The sequence below is a fragment of the Neofelis nebulosa genome, chromosome 13, assembly GCF_028018385.1.
Source record: "Neofelis nebulosa isolate mNeoNeb1 chromosome 13, mNeoNeb1.pri, whole genome shotgun sequence".
Taxonomy (NCBI): Eukaryota; Metazoa; Chordata; class Mammalia; order Carnivora; family Felidae; genus Neofelis; species Neofelis nebulosa.
This window is the reverse complement of record NC_080794.1, coordinates 52195992-52219063: the sequence shown is the minus strand read 5'-3', so window position 1 is coordinate 52219063 and position 23072 is coordinate 52195992. Positions and strand designations below refer to the sequence as shown.

The 23072-nt window shown below is 35.4% G+C and overlaps 1 protein-coding gene across 7 annotated transcripts in view; it reads left to right on the top strand.

The window, feature by feature from the left end:
• PARG (poly(ADP-ribose) glycohydrolase) overlaps positions 1 to 23072 on the top strand; it is a 132650-nt gene that overhangs the window by 72880 nt on the left and 36698 nt on the right. For all 7 annotated transcript variants that reach the window (XM_058697015.1, XM_058697014.1, XM_058697013.1 and 4 more), the window contains 3 exons: positions 1589 to 1649; positions 5934 to 6009; positions 11991 to 12138. In XM_058697015.1, the coding sequence (XP_058552998.1) occupies positions 1589 to 1649; positions 5934 to 6009; positions 11991 to 12138 (285 nt within the window). The remainder of the gene's footprint in view (positions 1 to 1588; positions 1650 to 5933; positions 6010 to 11990; positions 12139 to 23072) is intronic.

Below are 23072 nucleotides of genomic sequence, written 5' to 3'. Positions count from 1 at the left end.
GACTGAGCCACTCAGGTGCCACTATATTTTATATTTTAATGGAGATCTTGAGGTTTAAAGATTTTCAAGGGCTTTCTGAAATAATTTCAATATAGTTTTGGATAAAGTATCTTATAGATGGAGTATTTAAAAATCGAGGATTCATGTGCATTATATATTGTGATTTTATTAAGGGAAATATTTTATTAATCAAACTAACCTAGCATAAAAGTTACCTTTTTATGGAAGAAAGGTAAAAAGAATGCTCTCAAGGTATTTCTGATATTAATTATATCTAAGGAACCATGTTCTACCTTTTTTCTGGCTTTCCCAGCAATATTCATTTATGAATTTCTCTTGGGATCTCCTAATATATCTGAAGGACATTTAATATATGAAGGATTTTAATATGTGAAGGACATTTAATATTCATATTTATCTGCTAATTTGCTGAATGATAATACTGACATTATTGTCTTATAAATAGAATTGCTTCTCTGGTGTTTGAATTGTTTGATCTCATACTTATGAGTTTTAAATATGCTATCCATTTGCCTTAGAGAAATTACTTAAGGAAATCTTAAGAATATTTATAACCCATATTAACAAAATTCTGTTTTCTACAGTAACTACTCCATATGATTTTTGAGTTGTTACTGCTTGTGACTGAGAGCAGAGAAATGTGGAATCATACAGAGGAATGAAACGATCGTCAAGCTTTCATTGGGCCTCTACCACCATTATCACTAATAGTTCCTGACATATCTCTTTGCTTAAGAGCTTTTTTCTTTCTTGCTTTCTTTTTTTTTTTTTTTAACAGAAGAAAACAGAAGTGGCTTGGCCTTTTTAGTTTGTTCTTCGATTTGAATCAAATTACTTTTGGCCTGCTGATTTATTTGTTGTTTTTGCCACTAGTTTAAAAAAAAAAAAAAGTAAACTTAACAGAAAAGGATCATACTCCTTTAACATGTACTGCATTTTGATCCCCCTCCTATCTATCCCTCCTTGACAACTATGTTGTCTTTCTTTTCTCTAACCTCTTAGAACAAAGCAATTCCTCCTTCCAGTTAAGGTGCCTTGTAAGTAAAGCGATTGCATATCATCTAAACCCTGGATTTAACCATGTCAACTCCAAAGGGCATGCCAACAATTTGTTTTTTAATCGCAGACATTTTATTTTATTATAAAATGCATAAATGTGTATACATTCATCAATCTTCAGGTGTAGGATCAAGACCTTTCTTTGAAAAGGAGTCTATAGGTTAAAATTCAGTTTTGTCTTTATTGTATAAGCTACACCCATTAATGCACCTTTTTTTTCCAATGATTTTTCACAAGTATATTCAGTTTAGAAAACTTTACCAGTAAGTATCAACTGTTGTGCTGTTGTTTGTGTAGTTTTGTTTTTCAGTAAGGATTTTATAGCAAGAGTTCCTACTATAAGGATAATATTATTTTAAATCGATCTTCTGTTGTATTCTAACACTAAGCTTGGTATTTTCTGATTCGTTTTACAACCATTGTTAGATCCATTCTTTTACTGAATGTATATAATCTTTTCAAAATCAAAACTTCTTTTGGGTGTGTTTTTCTTTTATTGCTTTTGTAGAACCTACTGGCTTGGTGACATTTACAAGACAGAGTCTTGAAGATTTTCCAGAGTGGGAAAGGTAATAGTAATAAAAATAATCTGGGAATCCTAGAATTAGAAGGACTCTTTCACCATGCAAGGATTCTATTTCACAACCTCAGGAAAAATGGTTTCCCAACCTCTTAGTTGCCCTAATGCTAGGGGAGTTTCGTATCATAAATGATCCATCGATAGCTCTCGTTGTTAGAAAGGCCATGCTTTCTGAATCAAGGCCTGCAAGCCTTTGACTTCTACTGTTTGCCTTAGTGGATTTTTTTGTTTTTGTTTTTTATTTTTGTTTTCTGAAACAAAATCTTATTTAGAATTAAGGAGCTTGTGTGTGAAGACACTAATATTAACTAGAACAACCAATATATAATGTTCAGTCTTACCTCCTCTTTTGGTTAGTATATATGTATTTTATGGCTTTTCATTCTGGAGGACAAGATGTTGGAAAATTTTTTCACTAAACTAAAATGTAAATAGTAATTACTTAGAATTTGTCTCAGTGACAAGAATTTTGAAGTTTGGCTATTCACATGCAGATTTTGTGGAAGTTGCTAATTTACTGGGGCTTTTTTTCTTATTATTTACCTACAGATAATTGAGAAGAATAATAATCAATCTGAGTTCATTCAGATTTGTAAGTTCCTTGGGGCCCTGAACTAGTCAATACTTTCCCTAGTCTAGAGCAGGTCCCCATATCACCTAAAGAGGAATAGATCACCTTTTCCATTGCACATGAGAACATGATCAAACATACTAAATGCATATTTTGCATATGCATTCGTGTTGACCAGTGCCTCTCATTTTCATTTTCCCATAATTTTTATCATAGCTTTTAATTATTTCCTTTGGAATTAGTGACGAAAGGGACTTACTTTTAAGGAAGTTAACTTGGTAAAACACATCTGCTTAAGTGGCTTTCCTGTGGTCTTTTTTTTTATCCATCAAAGATGTTTATTTGTGAGGTGAAAAAAAAACAAAGAAACTTACATTAGGAGCTGACTGCATGGCTGAGATGACTATTAATAGAGGGAAGTGGGTAAAAGTTTAAACAACCTGAAGACAAAAAACAAAAACAAAATTGAGCCAGAAAGGAAGAGAACATGTACAGCATTTTGGAGTCTTGGCATATTAGAGATGAAAGGGACCCCCAAGAAATCATCTGGTCTAGCTGTCTACAGTAGTATCAGTCAACTCTACCTGTGACAGATGACAGACAGCTTCAGTGTTGGGAAATTCACTCTTTCACCTCAGTGTGTCCCATTGTTGACGTTCAACATCATAATGCTTTCTTGACCCACCCCCATCTCTAACAGTGCACATAGGTAACACACTAAACTTACTCTTTTCTCTGTTTCACATATAATATGGATTCTAAACCCTTTATATTTGTTCTTGATCTACTCCAGGCCATTGGTCTCTCTTAAAATATGGTGTCTACAACTAAAAGTAACAATTTGCTGCTATCTGCCCAGGCCAGGGTACAGATTGCTTTTCTTAGCTTTTGTGTTAGTATCTGACAGGAATACAAACGTTTTGTTCATCTCACTTTGGTGTAGATTTTATAGATCATGCAGAGGGCTTGTTTTTAATTCAGCTGTAGATCTCAGCTCTTCATCTGACATTCATTTGGCACTAAGGGGAAAGGACACCCATTTGTACATTACCATCTGGGAGAGAAGGGATAGGTCAAAATGCAACCACAATTGGTAAGGCTGCTGTGTCAGTGAGATAAATTTGCCACTGAGTAAGATCAAGATACTCCCCTTAACTTTGATAGGCACAATTTGACTTGATAACTTTTCTAACGTTTTTGTTTCATTGATCTCTTTTTGTTTTAGCTGCTTCGTAAGTGAGTTGGAGAATGTAACTAATCAATCTCCCAGATTCCACAGAACCAGAAACATGCATTCACTTTAAGAGGGAGGATAAAGAAGAGATGAGGATTGTTGGTGTTCCAAACAGCAAGGGGCTAAATGAGAGCCAGGAAGTTGGAGGTTTTTCTGATTTCCAAGCTTCTGCCATGTTACAGTTAACCCAGCAGTCACCAGTGACTACCTTAGCTGGGCTTACTTAATCACAGAGAGTTACAGTCCTCTGTCTTTGATTCCTAGTGCGGTGGTATGAAAGATTTGCTTGGGCCAAAAGGGGACACCTGTCAGGAAGTTGGAGGATGCTTTTTTTTTTTTTTTTTTTAATTTTTTTTCAACGTTTTTAATTTATTTTTGGGACAGAGAGAGACAGAGCATGAATGGGGGAGGGGCAGAGAGAGAGGGAGACACAGAATCAGAAACAGGCTCCAGGCTCGGAGCCATCAGCCCAGAGCCTGACGCGGGGCTCGAACTCACGGACCGCGAGATCGTGACCTGGCTGAAGTCGGACGCTTAACCGACTGCGCCACCCAGGCGCCCCAGAGGATGCTTTTTTAAAAAGTGGCTAGCAATTTCATAATTTTATTGAGAGCTGTACTATATGTTGACAGCTTCCATCATGGAGAATAGTTGATGTCAGATGAGATTTGTTTTGAAGTCCTGGCTGACAAACTAGAGATTTCTGGATCGTGCTTCCTTGTCTTTTCAGTAGTATCCTCATGGATAGTCTCTCTTAGCATAAAATGGCTAGGAAAATAGGATCAAAAAACAAACGAAGGAAGTTAAAAAAAAAATCAAACTTGTGTCACTACTTTCTACAAGAGATTTGGAAAGTAATTTTTCTAAAGGTGTAGCATACTGGTTAAGAGTTTGGACCACTGTTAGGTTACCTGGGTTCAAATCTTTGTTTTGCTTCATTTATGAGACTTAGGTTACTTAAATGCTTTCTGTGTCTTGTTTTCCCATCTGTAAAAGGAGATGGTAATGGGGTTGCTATCAGGATTAAATGAGTTTAATGCAAATGCAGCTCTTAGAATCTGTAGTGAATTGCCTGCTGAGTTTAAGGCTCTCGGTCTTCTGGACTGGAGCTTCCCCAGAAATGTATTTGGACCCCTTGAAATCAGGAAGAATGTAAATCCCAAAAAGTAAATAGCACTCCCCCAGTTAAATTGTTTTTAAAAATGTGTAATTATTATAAAAAATATGTAATTCCCCCCACATGAATGCCACCCTTATGTAAGTTAGAGATTTGGATTTCATCTGTTATATTCTTTTATAACTTATATTCTTTATTAAGTAAGTAATGGGGAGAGTCTATTAGCAAAAAATGTCGTCATCATATACTATTAATAAAATGGAATTGATTGTTTAATATAATGTAAGACAGGTAAACACAGTAAGGGAGGAAAAAGTTTCTTAACCCAGTTAGGATCCCAGACTGGGTCTGAAAATTAAACAGACAAAGACAGATTAACAGGAGAAAAGCATACAAATTTATTTAATATAAATTGTACATGTCGCAGGAGCCTTCTTAAGGAAATGAAAGCCCAAAGAAACAGACCCACATACTTTATACTAGGTTTGATAAAGAGTGAACATCTCTAAGGAATATGACAGATTAAGAAATATGAGGTAATTGTAGTAAACTGGGGGAAACTTAGCAAGGCTTGTTTGCTAGATTCTTGATACCCCTTCTTCTTTGGAGATAAGGATACTGCTTTCCTCCAGATAGAGGGTGGGCACCTTGCACATGAGGGGTTTATTACAGGGAAGAACTGTGAGGAGGGGAGGTCAGAGTGACCCTCCTGTTTCTGCCATTTTCTCAAATTTAAAATATTTGTTAGGCCATGGTGTCATGTTTTAGGGTGGCATGACCTCAGTGACCATGGCTTATAAAAGGGAAAGAAAATAATTGTGACTTAGAGGTACTAGGTTCATCCATCAATTTTATTAATATAAAAATACAATAGATCAGAATTTCTGTGGCATGTATTTTCATCAAGATACCCCTGCCACACACACTCATGTTTATCAAACTAGTGAAAATAGACCCTATCTTAGCATCATATATGATTTATTGCTAAATTTTTCTGTATTTTTCTTTGGGTTGCCAACTGTAGCATAATAACATTTCATAGATCTTAAAATTTTTTTTATATTTTGAGAAGTTTTTCAACTCTTAAAGAAAAGAAACTGATATTTTATAGGAGAAATAATGGGTTTCAGAACAGCATATTATCCCATTTTAATTTAAATATGTGTATTTAATATTTGAATAAGAACAAGTTTGGGAGCGTCTATATCAAAAATGTTAACCAGGCATCTGTTTCTGGCTTTTAAGATTCGAAACAGTTTCAATTTGTCTTTTATATTCATCTATATTTCCACATTTTTCTGTAGTGAAGTATTTGTCATTAAAAGTAAAGGATTATCTTTTTAAATTATAGATGTGACAAACTCCTGACTCGATTGCATGTCACTTATGAAGGTACCATAGAAGGAAATGGTCAAGGCATGCTACAGGTAGGTGAATCACAATGTGTGTGTGTTTGGGACTCTCTCTTATCGAGTGACAGCAAAGAAAATTTGAAAACCTATTGTTCATCTCCTAAACTGATTTAATGCAAAGAAGCATGATAGCAGAATGGAGAAAAACACCAAACAGATCATCTTGACAGCCTTGGTAGAGCTGTTATTTGCCAGTGTACTGTTTCTTACGTGTGCCTCTTTAAAAAGCCTTTGACAGAAAATCTTAAGATCTGGACAACATCAGGCCTCTTAGTTCAGACATTGATTGTAGATTGACAGTGGAGGAAAGTTCCCAGGGTATGGTCTTGACAAGCCATCACTAGGCAGTTTTGTTCTTTTTCTTTAAAGGCTGTTGCTCTGCCCCCAAATGATGACCAGCTTGAAATGTTTTTCTGCCACCAACCTTGTTTAGGTCTTAGGACACAGACATCTAAAATTGATTGATAAGAAAGTCGTCTCTCCCATATGTAACAGTTTTAGGTACGTGAGCCAGCTATGCTTGCTGTCTCTTCCCCGTTTCAGAGCAGGTTATTTTGTCCATCTCTCAGTCTTTGTTATTTATCTGTGTCATTGCCTTCACTTTAAAAACATATATTTTTGGAAAAAGGAGTTAACAAAGAAAACACCCTGTGTATCTAGCTTTAAATTGTTGTAACACTTAACACATGTTTTCCTTTTGCTTTGTAGTGATACTGATCTTTTTTCAAAAATCAGTAATCTGAGGCAAAATGTTGGTGATTTGTGTTCTTATCCCATTTATGAGAGCATCACAATGTCAGTTTTCTTTGAAAGATGCTTATACATCATTTCACTTCTGGGAATTGCTGATTTTTCTTCTTAGATCCTTATTTGGTGCTTATATTGGGTCAGAATCTAAATCAGGTTCCAGAGAGTGGACTAACTTGTTTGAATAACTTAATGTATACTGTAAAATTACTAGACTGATTTGCATTTGCCTAGTTATTATATATTTATACTCTAAGTGCTTAATGAAACTGAGATTCTTTTTAGAATGGCCTTTTAAAAGATACATTTGTAATTAAAATCTTCAAAGGGGCAAACCATGTTTTGTTTTAAATCACCATCTCCCAGTGATTTTTTTGAGATTATAAATAGAAATACTTAGGATAACTGGAGTAATATTTGTCTGGTAGTTAAAAAAAATTTTTTTTAATTTGTATTTAATCATTACTTTTTTTGTTAAATAATAATTTTGAAATAGGCTTAAAATTTACTTCAAATGAATGTTACTTTTCCCCCACATTTCCATTTTGATGATGTTCTTTTCTACATTAAAGTAATAGATTGACTGAGAGAGTCTTAATACACATGAAATAAACAAAGCTACTGCTAGTTAGCGCTGTGGGAATGCTGACCTTTCATCACAATACAATTCAGCAAGGAATTATTTAACAACATTCAAGGGTGAGATTCTTCCCACTTTTCTAGAATATATTATAGGTGAAATGTGAAACCTCAGTAGATTAATAGAATACCATAAAGACTTCTATTAATTATTCTCCCTACCCATGCTATGTATCCCCAGGAGATCGGAGAATACTGTATTGCAACTTAAAAAGTTCCTTGTGTAGCATATAAGTTACATTATGCTGAATGGCAACAACAAGACCTCTCTAAGGGTTGTTATCATTTCTCTCTTTTCATCAAGTTATAATTCAGAAACTGAATAATCTGAACAAGTAGCTTTAAAGTGAAGTGAGTTGGAAAATCGCTAAAAATAAGCACTCATATGCTTGTGTTCATGTTCTGGAACAGGTTTCTCACCTGTAATAGAAAGCCTTCTATTAAGAACTTTTTTAAGTAGTGGAAAGTTTGATTTTTTTAAAAGACCCCTGCCTTCAGGGGCATATTGAGTTTAGTATAACGTATTTATTTCTATGCATACCTTTCAAGTAATAAATGTTGGCCTTTTATTCAAAGAATGAATAATAGTATGCACATTGAATGTATTTCATTTATCATTACCAAGTTATACATAAATTATATAGAACTTCCTTTTTATTTTAGTTATGTACCTTGTTCCAGTAAAAATTAAGTTTAGCTGATCTCAAACTTTGTTTCTCATTTGTATTCACGATACCATTATACTTACGTAGCTAGTCTCTTGGTTTTCAAGTGCTGTCTGTTTTAATTTTTTGCTGGACCTCTCTTTTCTTCAGTTTCTTTCCCACTGACTTATTTGAGGCCTAAGTAATTCTTGTCAAACCTATTTAGTAGTCACCTAACCAGCTTCTCTGCTTTTAATTTTACACCTTTCCAATTCATTCTTTAAACTCTAGACTGAGTTTAAAGTTACAACTGGACCCTGTGTAAGGCCCAGTTGTAACTTTTCTTTTTATAATCATTCCAAGAATACCTTATCACCAACCATAATCCTTCACATACTCTACATCGCAGATAGGCGTGAGGAACATGCTTATCACTCTTCATAGAGCTGCTTACAGCTCTGTGTTTTTCCTATGTGTTTGTGCAGTTATTCCCTCTGCCTGAATGTCAGCAAAATCTAAATTGAATATCATCTCCTCTTGTAAACTCCCCTATTCTCCTCCGCATGCTCCAGTTTTAGTTAATTTTATTATTTGGAAAGGATCAAATATATTCTAGTAGGTTCGTTAATAAACATTTTTTCATTCTGCTTATGTGCTGGGATCTCATCTAGATTACAAATGCTGTGAAGCCAGGGCCCACGTCTTACTTATTTTTGTATCTTATGGTCCCCAGCACAATATTCAGTTAATATTTGTTGAATATTTTAAGTCATAAATCACCCAATGCATAATGACTTTATATGTTGTAAATAATTCTAATCAATGGACTTGTTGAATCAAAATTATTTTTCTATATAAGCTACAGAATTACTCTTTTTTTAGTGTTGATTTAGTATGTCTGAATGTAAACTTATATATGATTCTGTGATAACTCATTTCAAGATCTTGTCCAGTCATATTTTTCAGTATTTTCTAAGTTCTTTTCTAATGAAAGAAGACTGCTTTACCTTCTATTAGTTTCTGTCTTTCCACATATATTTTTATATATAAAAAAAATCATATTCTTGTTTTACTCTTTTGTAGAATAGGCTTCAAAGTATTGTTTAATATTACAATTGCTTTAGAGACATAAGCAACTTAAAAAAAATTTTTTTTAATGTTTATTCATTTTAGAGAGGAGAGGAGGAGGGACAGAGAGAAAGGGAGACACAGAAACCGAAGCAGGCTCCAGGCTGTGAGCTATCAGCACAGAGCCCAGTGCAGGGTCCGAACTCACAAACTGTCAGATCATGACCTGAGCCAAAGTCGGATGCTTAACCGACTGAGCCACCCAGGTGCCCTGAGAATACAAACAGGTTTTAAGAAATCTTACATTTGACAGTAGTCTGAAAGTATATGTAAAATCATAGAAAAAAATCTATATTGGTGTCTGCCCCTTATTCTTTGCACAGAGCTCGTAAAACCCTTGTAATTTCCTAGGTGATGGGAGTGTCTTTTGTTCTGATGAGGTGACTTTTGGTGAGCTCCTGGAGAGCTTTAGGGTGGGGGCTGGTTACCAAAAAGACTAAGCCATGATTAGAAGCTTGAAACTTTCTACTCTACTCCCCATATTCTGGGAAAAGGAGAGGGACTGGAGACTGTGCTAATGATTGATGATCCTGCCTAAGTGATGAAGCTTCCACCAAACTACCCAAAAGTATGGGATTCAAAGAGCTTCCAGGTTGGTGAACATGTGGAAGTTGGTGAACATGGGGAGAGGGAGAGGTAGCTCTCTGCCTCTTACCATATACCACGCCCTATCACTTCATATGTCTGTTCATCTCTGTCCATTATTATATCCTTTTTAATAAATGAGTAAACATAAGTAAGTGTTACCTTGAGTTCTGTGAGTTTATCAAACCACAAGAGCAGATTATGAGAACCCCATTTATAGCCGATCAACTGTACTTCTAGGTGCAGTTGGTGTCTGCAGTGGGGCAGTCTTGTGGGACTGAATTGTTATTAGCCTGTTGGATCTGATGCTAACTCCTGGTAGATGGTGTCAGAACCGAATTGAATTATAGGACACCCAGCTGGTGTTTCAGAATTGCTCTATGTGTGGAAACCCATACATCTGACATCAGACGTGTTGTGAGTGTGGTAGTACTGTAGGAGTAGAGGAAAGAGAGTATTTTCTCTGTACAGTATTCAAACCTCTCTTGCCTTACTAAAATCTTTGTGGGTGTGGGTGGCTATGTATGTATACAACGTGTTATGTACGTATGTAATCTAAATCCTCAAATAGAGTAATCTAAAAGTTGGAAACCATTTCTTACATATTGCCCCATAGAGCTTCACATAATGTTGGACATGCTGGAGTGCTTAGTAAGTTTAAGACAAATAATACTGACAGGTAGAATTTGCTTTGTCTAGAGCATTGTGTAACTCATCTTTATTAATAGGAGCTTGGGGATCCCATTATAGTACTCCACAGAAAGCTTATGAGTAATTTTAAACTAAATTGGAAATATTAATTTAGTTGAATCTTTTTTTTGTTTTTGTTTTAATGTTTATTTTTGAGAGAGGGGTCAGAGTGTTAGCAGGGGAGGGTCAGAGAGAGAGACAGACAGACAGACAGAATCCGAAGCAGACTCCAGGCTCCAAGCTGTCAGCACAGAGCCTGACACAGGGCTTGAACTCATGAACCATGAGATCATGACCTGAGCTGAAGTCTGATGCTCAACCGGCTGAGCCACCTAGGTGTCCCCTTTGGGTTTTTCTTTTAACTTTTTTTTTTTATTCCAGTTAGTTAGCATACAGTGTGATATTAGTTTCAGCTATACAATTTTTGATTCAACACTTAGATACAACAACCCGTGCTCATCACCACGATGCACTCCTTAATTCCCATCACCTATTTAACCCACCCCCCCCGCCTATCTACCCTCTGGTAACCCTCTGTTTGCCCTTTATAGTTAAGAGTCTGTTTCTTGGTTTGCCTCTGTTTCTCCCTCCCCTGTGATTGTTTATTTTGTATCTTAAACTCCAAATATGAGTGAAATCATATGGTATGTGTCTTTCTCTGACTGACTTATTTCACTTAGCATAATACTCTCTGACTCCATTCTCATCATTGCAAAAGGCAAGATTTCATACTATTTTTTGGCTGAGTAATATTCTATTGTGTGTGTGTGTGTGTTTGTGTGTATGTGTGTATGTGTATATATATACATAAAACATCTTCTTTATCCATCAGTCAATGGACATTTGGGCTCTTTCCATAAACGTACACCCCAATGTTTATAGCAGCATTATCAACAATAGCCAATTTTATGAGTCTTTGTTGTTAAACTAGGTTTCCTGTTTTCTTTTTTTTTTCTCCTTAGGTATAGTAAAAATAAACAGTTTGTAATGTTCATGTAGTTTGCTTTGCATCTGAATTTAGGGTGAAATTTTATCTCTTTATTCTTTCACAGAAGAAAAAGGTTATCCAAAAAAGGGCAATTACTTAAAAAAAAGGGCAGTGACTAAATTTTTCAGTTCTTTAAGGACAAATGTTTGATTGCCATATTATATAAGAAAGATATAATTATATTCGAGTCATATGAAATCCATAAATGGAAATTGAGTAGTGAATGGTAGGGAAATGATCTTGAAACCTTTCCAGGTAAAGTTTCCTTTGATTTGTGGCCCTTATAGTACATATAAGGTTTGTAAATAAGAGTCTGTATGATTACACTGAGGCTTTTGCCTAAAAGCTCCATTTTCCAGGTTCCTTCTAAGGTTTTGGAATCTAAAGAAGTATGCAAAGATGTTACCTGGAGTGAGATGGAAAGAGTGCAGTCAACCACAGTCTGTTCTCCATTGGAAGATTACTAATTTGGGGATTGATTTATACGGGAAACGAAAGCAAGAGAGAAAGTGCTTCTTTATCATATATGTAGGTATTTTAGATAATCATTTAACATGCCACATTTTTCCAAATAGGTGGATTTTGCAAACCGTTTTGTTGGAGGTGGTGTAACTGGTGCAGGACTTGTGCAAGAAGAAATCCGCTTTTTAATTAACCCCGAGTTAATTGTTTCACGGCTCTTCACTGAGGTGCTGGATCACAATGAATGTCTTATCATTACAGGTTAGTTTTGGGAAGTCTGTACAATAAAGTAGCTTTCCCCACCTATGAGTATCTATCATGAAGACTAGAGGCCACACAGATACAGCTTTTCTCTATCACTGGCCTTAGTCCCAATGTTTTTATTGATTAATTTATTCTTGCTTTTTGGAAATTGTTACAGTTCTATTTTCCTAGTCTTGAGTAAGACACTTGATACCCACCTTTTCATTCTTGACATCTTTATCTGAGGAACAAGGGTAAAAGCTACCCTCCAGTTTGAAATTTTATGTTATGCCCTTAAAAAGAGGATAGTGATGTGTCTTTGACCATGTATTCTGTTATTATTCTTCCATTATGTTTCCAAATTGCTTTGTTATACTTCAATATGAAGATGTATATACATTTAAAAAGCATACTTACAGTATTCAAAGAGAGTACAACAGAGAGCTTTCATTGAATAGTAATAAATCAGGAACCTTATGTTTACCCTAATTTCTAATCCTGAGAGAAAAAGTGTGATGATCTAAATGCCTCTTCTTGATTTAAGTTAATATGGAAGGAGGAGAGAGGGAAATATAGTAAAATTTATACTTTTGATCTATTATTGAGATTAAAATTTTTTTCTTAAGTTTTTTTACCTTGAGATACAACTATATCACTGTATTTTCTTGTGAATCAGCTACCAAAAATTTAGTGATTAACCCCCACCTCTCAAATTCTTAATCAGCCACTATACATAAGTTAAGTCTTTTATTCAGGTACCTAAAAGAACATTCCCACATAAAAACCATAATCAGTCATCAGCTGCTGATGCCTCTATCTTTCTGCAAAAGAAGATTTCTTATCCTTTTTGAATCTGTTGCTGCTTTGAGATTAGTGTGGGAAACTAAATATTTAACTGGGTTGGAGAATTTGGTTGATTGTTATTCTGAAAAATTACAGTGAGAGCAAAACCATTCCATAGGAGTTACATAAAATTTGTACTCAACTAATTTACCTCCAAAGACGTATGTGTCTGAACTAAGACTCTGAGATCTACTCTTGAAGCCACTCTCTTTGTCTCAGATATATTTGTAGACAACCTTCAAGAGAGTATCAACATTTTGTTCCTTATGTTTTACTGTCATGATTTTCTCTTTGTCTTTGAACATTTTGATTATGATGTGTTTAGAATCTCTTTGATTTTATCCTATTTGGGGTTCATTGAGCTGCTTGAATGTTTAAATTTGGTAAATTTTTGACCAGTACTTCTTTAAATATTCTTTCTGTCCCTTTTTTTCTTCTCCTTCTGAGAATCCCATTATGCATATGTTGGTATACATGATGATGTCTTATTGGTCTCTGAAGCTCTGTTCATTTTTCTTCATTCTCTATTCTTTTGTTCCTCAGACAGGATAATCTCATTTGACCTATATTCAAGTTTACAGATTCTTTTTTGTGCTTCCTTTCACTGCCTTTGAGTCCCTCCAGTGAAAAATGTTTATAACTTTTTTTTTCTTATGGTTATTTATTTATTTTGAGGTTGGGGGGAAGGGGCAGAGAGAGAGGGAGAGATAGCATCCCAATCTGTGATGACAGCACAGAGCCAGACATGAGGCTTGATCTCACAAACCATAGGATCATAACCTGAGCCGAAATCAAGAGTCAAGGATGCTCAACCAGCTGAGCCACCCACGTGCCCCTGAAATTTTTATTCTGATTACTGTACTTTTCAACTCCAGAATTTCTATTTGGTTCTTTTTTTTTTTTTTTCTTCTTAATAATTTCTCTCTCTCTCTCTTTGAGATTCTCTATTTGTGAAGCATTATTTGCAAACTTTAATTTAGTTCTTTAGACATAATTTCCCTTAGTTTTTTGAATATATTTAAAATAGCTAATGTCTTTGTTCAGTAAGTCTAACATCTGGGCTCCTTGGGTACAGTTATAGTTTACTCCCTTTTTTTCCCTGAGTATGGGCCTACTTTCTTTTTTCTTTGCATATCTCAATTTTTTGTTGAAAACCACACATTTGAATAATGTAGCAACTCTCAAAATCAGATTTTCCCCTTTGCCTAGAGTTTGTTTTTGTTGCTGTTTGCTCTTGTTGTTTCGTAACCTTTCTAAACTAATTCTGTAAAGTCTGTATTCTTTTTTTATATGTGACCATTAGTCTCTGCTGGGTTAGGTTAGTGGTTAACTAATGATTGGACGAAGATTGCTTAAATGTTTGGAGCCAATAAGTCTTTCAGTCTTTAGTGAAGGGCTCTATGTGGACATTGGGGCTCACCTTCAGCACTCAACCAGGCCAATGACACTTCCTTCCTGCTTGTACTTCACACTTCACTTCCTGCTTGCACAGAGCCTCAAGGTCTGAGGAGTGAGCTTAGGACTTTCTCAGGTCTTTCTTGAGCATGTGCACAGACATGGTCATACATATAGACTTCTAGATTCCTGGGAATACTAAGAACTTTTTAAAGCCCCTTACAGATATCTCATTCCTCAGCTTTTCTTTTGAAACTTTTTGATAAGGCTATTACTTGCCCTAACTGATATCTACTGCCTCAGGCAGCCATACTGCTAAGCAATTCCATGTAATTGTTTTCAACGAACAACCTTGGGGATTAGGTTTTTTATACTGGGTAAATTCCAAGTCAGGTAAAATAAAGGCAGCTTTGTGAGTGAGGTCTTCCAGGGAACCACCAGATAGGTTAGATGATGACAGTTCTCTGAGAATGGGGCTTTGAAGGAGCTTCAACCTTTTTCTGAACCCTTAGGTGGTTTTCACTGTGATTATAGACTGTTGGTGTTTTGGTTTTTTTTAAATATGAAATTTATTGTCAAATTGGTTTCCATACAACACCCAGTACTCATCCCAAAAGGTGCCCTCCTCAATGCCCATCACCCACTTTCCCCTCCTTCCCACCCCCCATCAACCCTCAGTTTATTCTCAGTTTTTAAGAGTCTCTTATGGTTTGCCTCCCTCCCTCTCTAACTTTTTTTTTTCCTTCCCCTCCCCCATGGGTTCCTGTTAAGTTTCTCAGGATCCTCATAAGAGTGAAAACATATGGTATCTGTCTTTCTCTGTATGGCTTATTTCAGATCCTCATAAAAGTGAAAACATATGGTATCTGTCTTTCTCTGTATGGCTTATTAACATCACACTCTCCAGTTCCATCCACATTGCTACAAAGGGCCATATTTCGTTCTTTCTCATTGCCACGTAGTACTCCATTGTGTATATAAACCACAATTTCTTTATCCATTCATCAGTTGATGGACATTTAGACTGTTTCCATAATTTGGCTATTGTTGAGAGTGCGACACCAACAGACACATGAAAAGATGCTTAGTGTCACTCCTCATCAGGGAAATACAAATCAAAATCATACTGAGATACCACCTCATGCTGGTCAGAATGGCTAAAATGAACAAATCAGGAGACTATAGATGCTGGAGAGGATGTGGAGAAACAGGAACCCTCTTGCACTGTTGGTGGGAATGCAAACTGGTGCAGCCACTCTGGAAAACAGTGTGGACATTCCTCAAAAAATTAAAAATAGATCTACCCTATGACCCAGCAATAACACTGCTGGGAATTTACCCAAGGGATACAGGAGTGCTGATGCATAGGGGCACTTGTACCCCAATGTTTATAGCAGACTGTTGGATTTTAAGGCTACTCTAGAGCTTGCAAGAGTTGAATAAGAATAAGGAAAGTTAAAACATCATAAAACTCATTGTTTTTTCCAAGATTCAGCCAATTTTCTTTAATAAACCCTCCTCAGACTGCTACAAGCCTTTGGTTATTACCACAGTTCATAAAAAGTTGATTCTCACAATTTTTGCCAGTGTTCTCATTGCTTTTATGGAGGAGAAAGTTTTCAGAGGTTTTTACTTAATCAGTTTTGCTGATGTGTCCTTATATTTTGTAAGTTTTTGTTGGTTAAAAGAAAAAGGCTTTCACCAAGTTATTGTGCAGTATTTGGATATCTTATTATTTTTATAATATCCCTGTGATTCTGCTTTTTGGTGAGGTAAGGTAAATTGTTAAATGTTTTAAGTTTATATGGGAAATTAAGAATGGAGCCTCAGCAAAGAAACTTCCTCTTGGATAAAAACTCAACTATTTGAAGTTAATAACCTGAAGTATTTCATCTGGAATTCTGAGGTTGTGATCCAGATTATACTGAAATGTAAAGATAAAAACCTTTTATTTTCACTGTTGTCTCAACTCACTTATTGGTCCTCTGTCTGCATTTATTGTTTATCATGTGTGCAGATAGAAAGGATGCAGTTGGAATGTATTAGGGGAAAAGAAAGTACAGGAATTGCAGAACAAAAAAATTAAACTGTCTAAATCCATTGTTGGGCCGATAGATATTTTGTTGTTGTTATATTTATTTTGAGAGAGAAGGAGAGCAAGTGGAGGAGAGGCAGAGAGAAAGGGAGAGAGAATCCCAAGCAGACTCCTTATCATCAGCACAGAGGCTGATGGAAGGCTTCATCTCACGAACCATGAGATCATGACCTGAGCCAAAATTAAGAGTCAGACACTTAACCGACTGAGCCAGCCAGACGCCCCAAAGCCAATAGATACTTTAAATATTAGTCTCATTATGTTTTAGAGAGCTCTTAATGTCTGGAATGTGACTGCCTCCAGCATTTGGGTGTGTCAAATAATACTTTAAAAGATTTTTAATTTTTAGCAGCTAAATGAGATTTGAACCAAAGATTCAGAACAGAATCTCTCCTTAGTTTTAAAGATGAATTTCCATCCTTAAAATAAAAAAGTTGGTAGAATGCTGGGCATTTAAACTCAAAGCTAATTTGTTTCATTTGCTTCATTTCTTTTTTACTTGGGAAGTAGTAAGTCTCTTATCATCTACCATTAATGTTGCTGTAAATAAAAAATGTAATTTTCCTGAGAATAGTAAAAGGAAAATACTAGAATTGTTTTTTTTTTTTTTTTTTTTTTTTTAAAGATAGTTTGTCCTCTGTCTAAAAAAGGATCATCACTATGGAGTTATATCTGTTCTCTACCTTACCTACAGCTATTGTAAAATGAATGGAAAATTGCAGATCCATGACTCACCTTCACATCTATAATTACTTCAGGCTAGGGACATCCGGGGTGACTTTTAACTCAGCATTTTCCCTCACATCCACTTAATTCTATTATAGTGCCTTCTAATTAATATCTGTGATGTGATGTTCTCTTAATGGAAATGGCCATTTCATCATCTATTTGATGTTGGATTTCTGCCATCTTCCTTCTTAGGAGACTCTTAACCATGCACTGCAATCTATCTCCCTGATCAATTCCATTGCTTCTATGATTCATCCAGGCTCAATGAGCTAATGGCTGTGACTATGCTGCCTGAATCTGTAGAAGAGTTTGAGAAATTAGAAATAAATTAAATTTATCATCATTGTGGGGTATCTGGTTGGTATCAGACTTTGAAATGAATATGAAACAGGTCATGCAAACAGGCAAATAGTGTTTATCCAGATAGTGTTATCCCTCTATTTGCTGTGATCCTCCCTGGAGGCAGCCATGGGTAAAACTTTTCAGTAAATACAGATAGAAGGAAAGAAACTGCAGTCTCCCCCCCCCCCCCCCGCCCCAACCTTTTCCTTTTTTACCCTTTTTCATGTTCTTCTACCTCATCTAGCAAAATAGCTTTACTACCAAAGGGTGTTATCATGGTTCTGGGAGTTTGTTTTGTTGTTTCTGTATGGTGAGCGCTTAAAGCAGGTGCCTAGACATAAAACTTACTGAACAGAATGTTAGTACCTTTAAAATAAAACCTGCCCTCTAGTGAAGAGAATTGCCCCAGATATCACAGATTCTTAACATCTTTTGTGAACGTCAGCAGATCTGCTAGAAAGTAGAAAAGTGGATACCACTGCTTATGGTATTGATGCTTCTTATAGAACAACAACACTGAAGGCCCATCGCTACAAAAACAGCCCATTGCTAACTAAATGATACCAGCTCACTGGGAAGGATCCAAACTCAGTTTGAGTTTAGCCTCTCTTCATTTTTATTGATCATGGGAATGAAAGTCAAGAATGTTCTATCTCCTGCATAATCACCACTGTATGAGTGCTCCTAAGAAAAGCAGGGTAGATGGCTTTGCTTTCATATAAACCTTCTTTCCAAGAGCACAACCCATAGATATAGAATTTTTTCAGTCTCCAAATATTTTTTCCTTAGTTCTTCATAAATTTTTCATTATTTGTAAGAGAAGATAAGAACATGTATTACCAAATCTAAAAACTCATTAGTCTGTCATGAGCTCTTGCACAGATTTTAATGGGTTCCTTCTCGTTTTTCCTTAAGTGAAGATTTGTCTGTGAGCATGAAGTCTTATAGGCTATACCCACAGAGAGCTACCACAAAGGTCATTCAGTTGTCTTCTCTTGTTTGCTATTATCGCTATTTACCTTTGTGTTTCATCATAGTTTATCAATAAATTTGAATTTAAAACAAGGGTATCTGTTTTTCAGAACAGACAGTTGATATAATTTTGAAGGATGTCTACTCAGAAAAACTAGGATTTAATTTTCTTAGAGCAAAAGCATCTGTATATGCATCTTTGATTTCCCATACCTGAAGGAAATAAATCTAATCTTGTTTCTTTTAGGAAGGAAGACTAAAATCATCTTAACCTAAAATAGAAATATAATAATTGGTATTTTATATTTTTCAACCACTTTCTTTTGAAAAGAGAGAATAGGTGTTTGTTTTCGTAGTTAAGAGATCAGAGCAGGCAGTTTTGTTTTGTTTTTTATAAATAAGGAAAATGGAGCTTGTCCACTGCTGGACAAAAATTAGAAAGGAACAGAACTATTCATAGCTGTCTTTATTTCCAGTCAGGTCAGGAGACCAGGTTGCTTTTAAACTTCACATAAATGAAATCACGTGTCTTTGGTTTCTCTACCTCTTTATAAAGTTAAGTTTGATGACACCAATACTAACTGTTTTATGGTTTTGAAGACTTTTAAACTCCTATGGCTTTCCAAGCAATTCTATGACATAAACAAAACAAAAATTATTAACCAGCTTGATTTTCATATGCTGAAATGGAAGTCCCCTGAGAAATTTGGTTACTTAAGGATTCACTTTGGGTCCCTCATGTTTCCTAATCTCAGTGTGGTGCTCCTTTTACCATGCCACCCTGTCTTTGTAAATGTGAAATTTTTTATATGTGTCAATTGCATAGTACTTTCTGGACTTATTATTTTAACCTCAGTTAATATAATGTTCTTCCGGTTTTGTTTGTTAATAATTACGTTTATGCAAGTACTTAATTGCTTCTATATTCTTCTTCTTCTCTCTTTCTTTTTTCTTTTTTCTTTTTTCTTTTTTTCTTTTTTTAAAGTAAGCCCCATATCCAGTGTGAGGCTTGAACTCACGACCCTGAGATCAAGAGCCGCATGTTCCACCAACTGGGCCAACCCCTGCATCTTATATACTTGCGTTACAAAATGCTAATATAGACACAAATGTTAATGACTTATAATCCTGCCCTTGAGAAACTGGTAATCTAGTGAGGGAGTTAGATTACATTTTCAACAGCTTTATTGAGGTATAATTGGCATACAGTAAACTATATATTTAAAGTTTACAGTTAGGGAAGTTTTGACATATGGCTACATATATGAAACTGTTGCACCATGTTTTAATTGGGTTTGTTTTCTTATATTGACTTTTGAAAATGCTTTATATGTTTTGGATACAAGTCTTTCTCTTTTTATTTTTTAATTTATTTTTAAATTCTTTTTAATGTTTATTTATTTTTGAGAGACAGAGAGACAGAGTGTGAGTGGGGGAGGGGCAGAGAGAGAGAGGGAGACACAGACTCCAAAGCAGGCTTCAGGCTGTGAGCTGTCAGCACAGAGCCCGACGCGGGGCTGGAACTCACAAATTGTCCGATCATGACCTGAGCCGGAGTCAGACGCTTAACCGACTGAACCATTCGGGTGCCCCAGATACAAGTCTTTCGTTAGATATATGTGGTGTGTCTTTTCATGACCTTAATAGTGATGTTTAAGGAATGGAAGTTTGTAATTTTGAAATTCAGTTTACTGATTTATTCTTTTTGTTTTCATACCGTCTTGATTGCTGTAGCTTTATAATAATTCTTGAAATCAGGTAGTGTGAGCCCTCCAAGTTTGTTCTTCTTCAGAGTTGTTTTGGTGAATTTTAGAATCAGTTTATCAATATCTACAAAAAAGCTTGCTGGACTTTTAGTCAAGACTGCTTTGAATCTGTAGATCAGTTTGGGGAGAATTGACACCTTAACAATATTTAGTCTTTGACACATGAATGAGATATCTCTGTTTATTGGGGTCATCTTTACTTTCTCTCAGTAGTATACTTTTCACTGTATACTTTTACATTTTCTCAGGTTTATTCCTTAGTATTTCATATTTTTTTATTGCTGTGTAAATGTATATTTAAAATTTCAGTTTCTGATTGTTCATTGCTACTGGGTAGAAATATAACTGACTTTCAGATTGCAATTTAACATGCTAAGTTCCTTACTGATGTTCTGTGCAGAATATTGTGGAGCACAGACAAGGGACCACCAACTTTACTTATGGTGTCCAGGAAGGCTTAACAAAAAACATGAATTCTGTAGTTTATTTTCTTAATTTGTAGCTGAGTATCTTATCCAAAATTCTAGATGAATTTATAAGAATTAAGTATACATTATTTTAAATTTTTGAAAAATTATTTTTAAGAAGCAGTATGCTAAGTAATAGACTAGAAACTCTAGTATTGAGTTTAAATCTTTTAAGTTTTTGTTATGGGAAATTTTAATCATCTGTGAAAACGGAGTATTTCATAGCTTTTTAGATATTTATATTGTATAGATATTTTTATATTTATGTGTGTATGAGAAACTTCAGACTCAGGAAAATTACAAGAGTAATATAAGGAACTTCCATATATTGTTCACCCAGATTCACCAGTTTACATCTCTCCCCATCTGCTTTATCATTCTTTCTCTATTTTCTTTTCCTCATCTCTGTCCAAGAGTATGTTGGAGACATTATGACTCCCCTCCCCCCCCATTTTTTTAAATGTTTATTTTTGAAAGAGAGACAGAGCGTGACCAGGGATGTTGGGGACAGAGAGAGAGGGAGACACAGAATCTGAAGCAGGCTGCAGGCTCTGAGCTATCAGCACAGAGCCCGACGCAGGGCTTGAACTCACGAACCATGAGATCATGACCTGAACCAAAGTCAGACACTTAACTGACTGAGCCACCCAGGTGCCCCAACTTTGTGCCCTTTTACCCCAAATACTTTGTTGTATATTTCTTAATAACTAGGAAATTCTGTTAAATCAGCACAGCAAAGTTATAAAAATTGGAAATTTAACATTAATAAAGAACTATGAGTTAATTCCTACTCAATATTTTCATTTTCATTTTGTCAGTTAACCTAATTATATTCTTTGTAGCTTTTTTCCCCCCAGTCTACTCCGGTAGTGGATCACATCTTGACTCCTTTCAACCAGGATAGTTTCTCAGCCTTTCCTGGTATTTGTTCACCTTGATATTTTTAAAGTATATAAACCAATTACTTGGTAGATTGTCTCTTATTTTGGGTTTGCGCAATGTTTCTTTGTAACTAGATTCAGTTTATTCATTTTAGTTGGAATCCTACTGAAATGATGTGTCCTGCTCTAATGTATCTTTGAGAATAGTAATACCACTTTGTTTCAGTGTCTGTGATATTAAGTGTCAGGACTTGGTTGAGGTAGGATGTGCTAGGTTCTCCACTGATAAGTTAGTATTTTCCCTTTCTAATTAATTTGTAGTTATATATTTTACATACTTTGAAAGTGTAAATATCCTGTCCTCATCAAACATTTGGCCACTAATTTTAGCACCCATTTTCTTAACTCCCATCATTCCTTCTGCATTTAGTAGTTGGCGCTCTACTGTAAGGGAGATTTTCCATTCTCTCTTATTTATGTATATTAATATTTCTATAGATGCATGGATTCTTACTTTATTCAATGTGTTATAATCCATTATTGTCATCTGTTTTAATGCTAAATTATTCCAGATTTGGTCAGTGAGAGCCCCTTCAGTTGGCTATTGTGTTCCTTTGACAATGCGCCAATCATTCTTTAATGCACTTTCTTCTTTTTTGGCATAAAAAGATGTTCTAAACTCAATCTTGTATATTCCCTGCCCCTAGATTCAGCCATTTCTCCAAGGAGTCCTGGATTTAGAGTAATTTTTAGAAATCAGGAATTGAATTGATTATTCCTTATTGCTATGAAGAGAGTGATTGCTTCCATGCCTTCATCATCAGAGCCAGGAGGTATATGGTTTAACCACACACACACATACACATACCAACAAACAACCATGAATTCCTATGGGTACCTCTCATTGCCATCCAACATCATGGCATAAATTCTAGCCTTCCTCTTTTCTCATTTGCATAAACCTAGATAGAATACACAGAATGTGATTTCATAACTTCTAAGCCTTGCCACTGCAAAAAGCAAACCTGTTAAGTGGAGTTAAGCTGACATCCTTGTCCACATTTAGTTTTGTCATTCTTTTTGATTTAGCTGTTCTGTCAGCTAAATGCATAGTGGTATTTCACTGGGGTTTTGATTTGCATTCCCCTTAGGACTAGTGATGTTCACCAGTATTTCATGTAGTCATTGGCCAATTTTGTATCTTCTTCTGTGATGTTTAAGTCTTTTGCTTATTTTTCTAGTTTGGGTTGTTTGTATATTTTTATTATTGACTTCTAGGAGTTCTTCAGTATTCTGAACACAAGTCTTTTGTCAGATAGTTGTTTTCCAAATATTTTTCCTCCAGTCTTGCCTAAGCATTTTCCTAAAAGTGTTTTAATATTGACCTAATCTAGTCTTTTAAAATTTTTATTAAGGTTACTGCTTTCTTTGTCCTATTTAAGAAATTTTTATGTACCTCCAA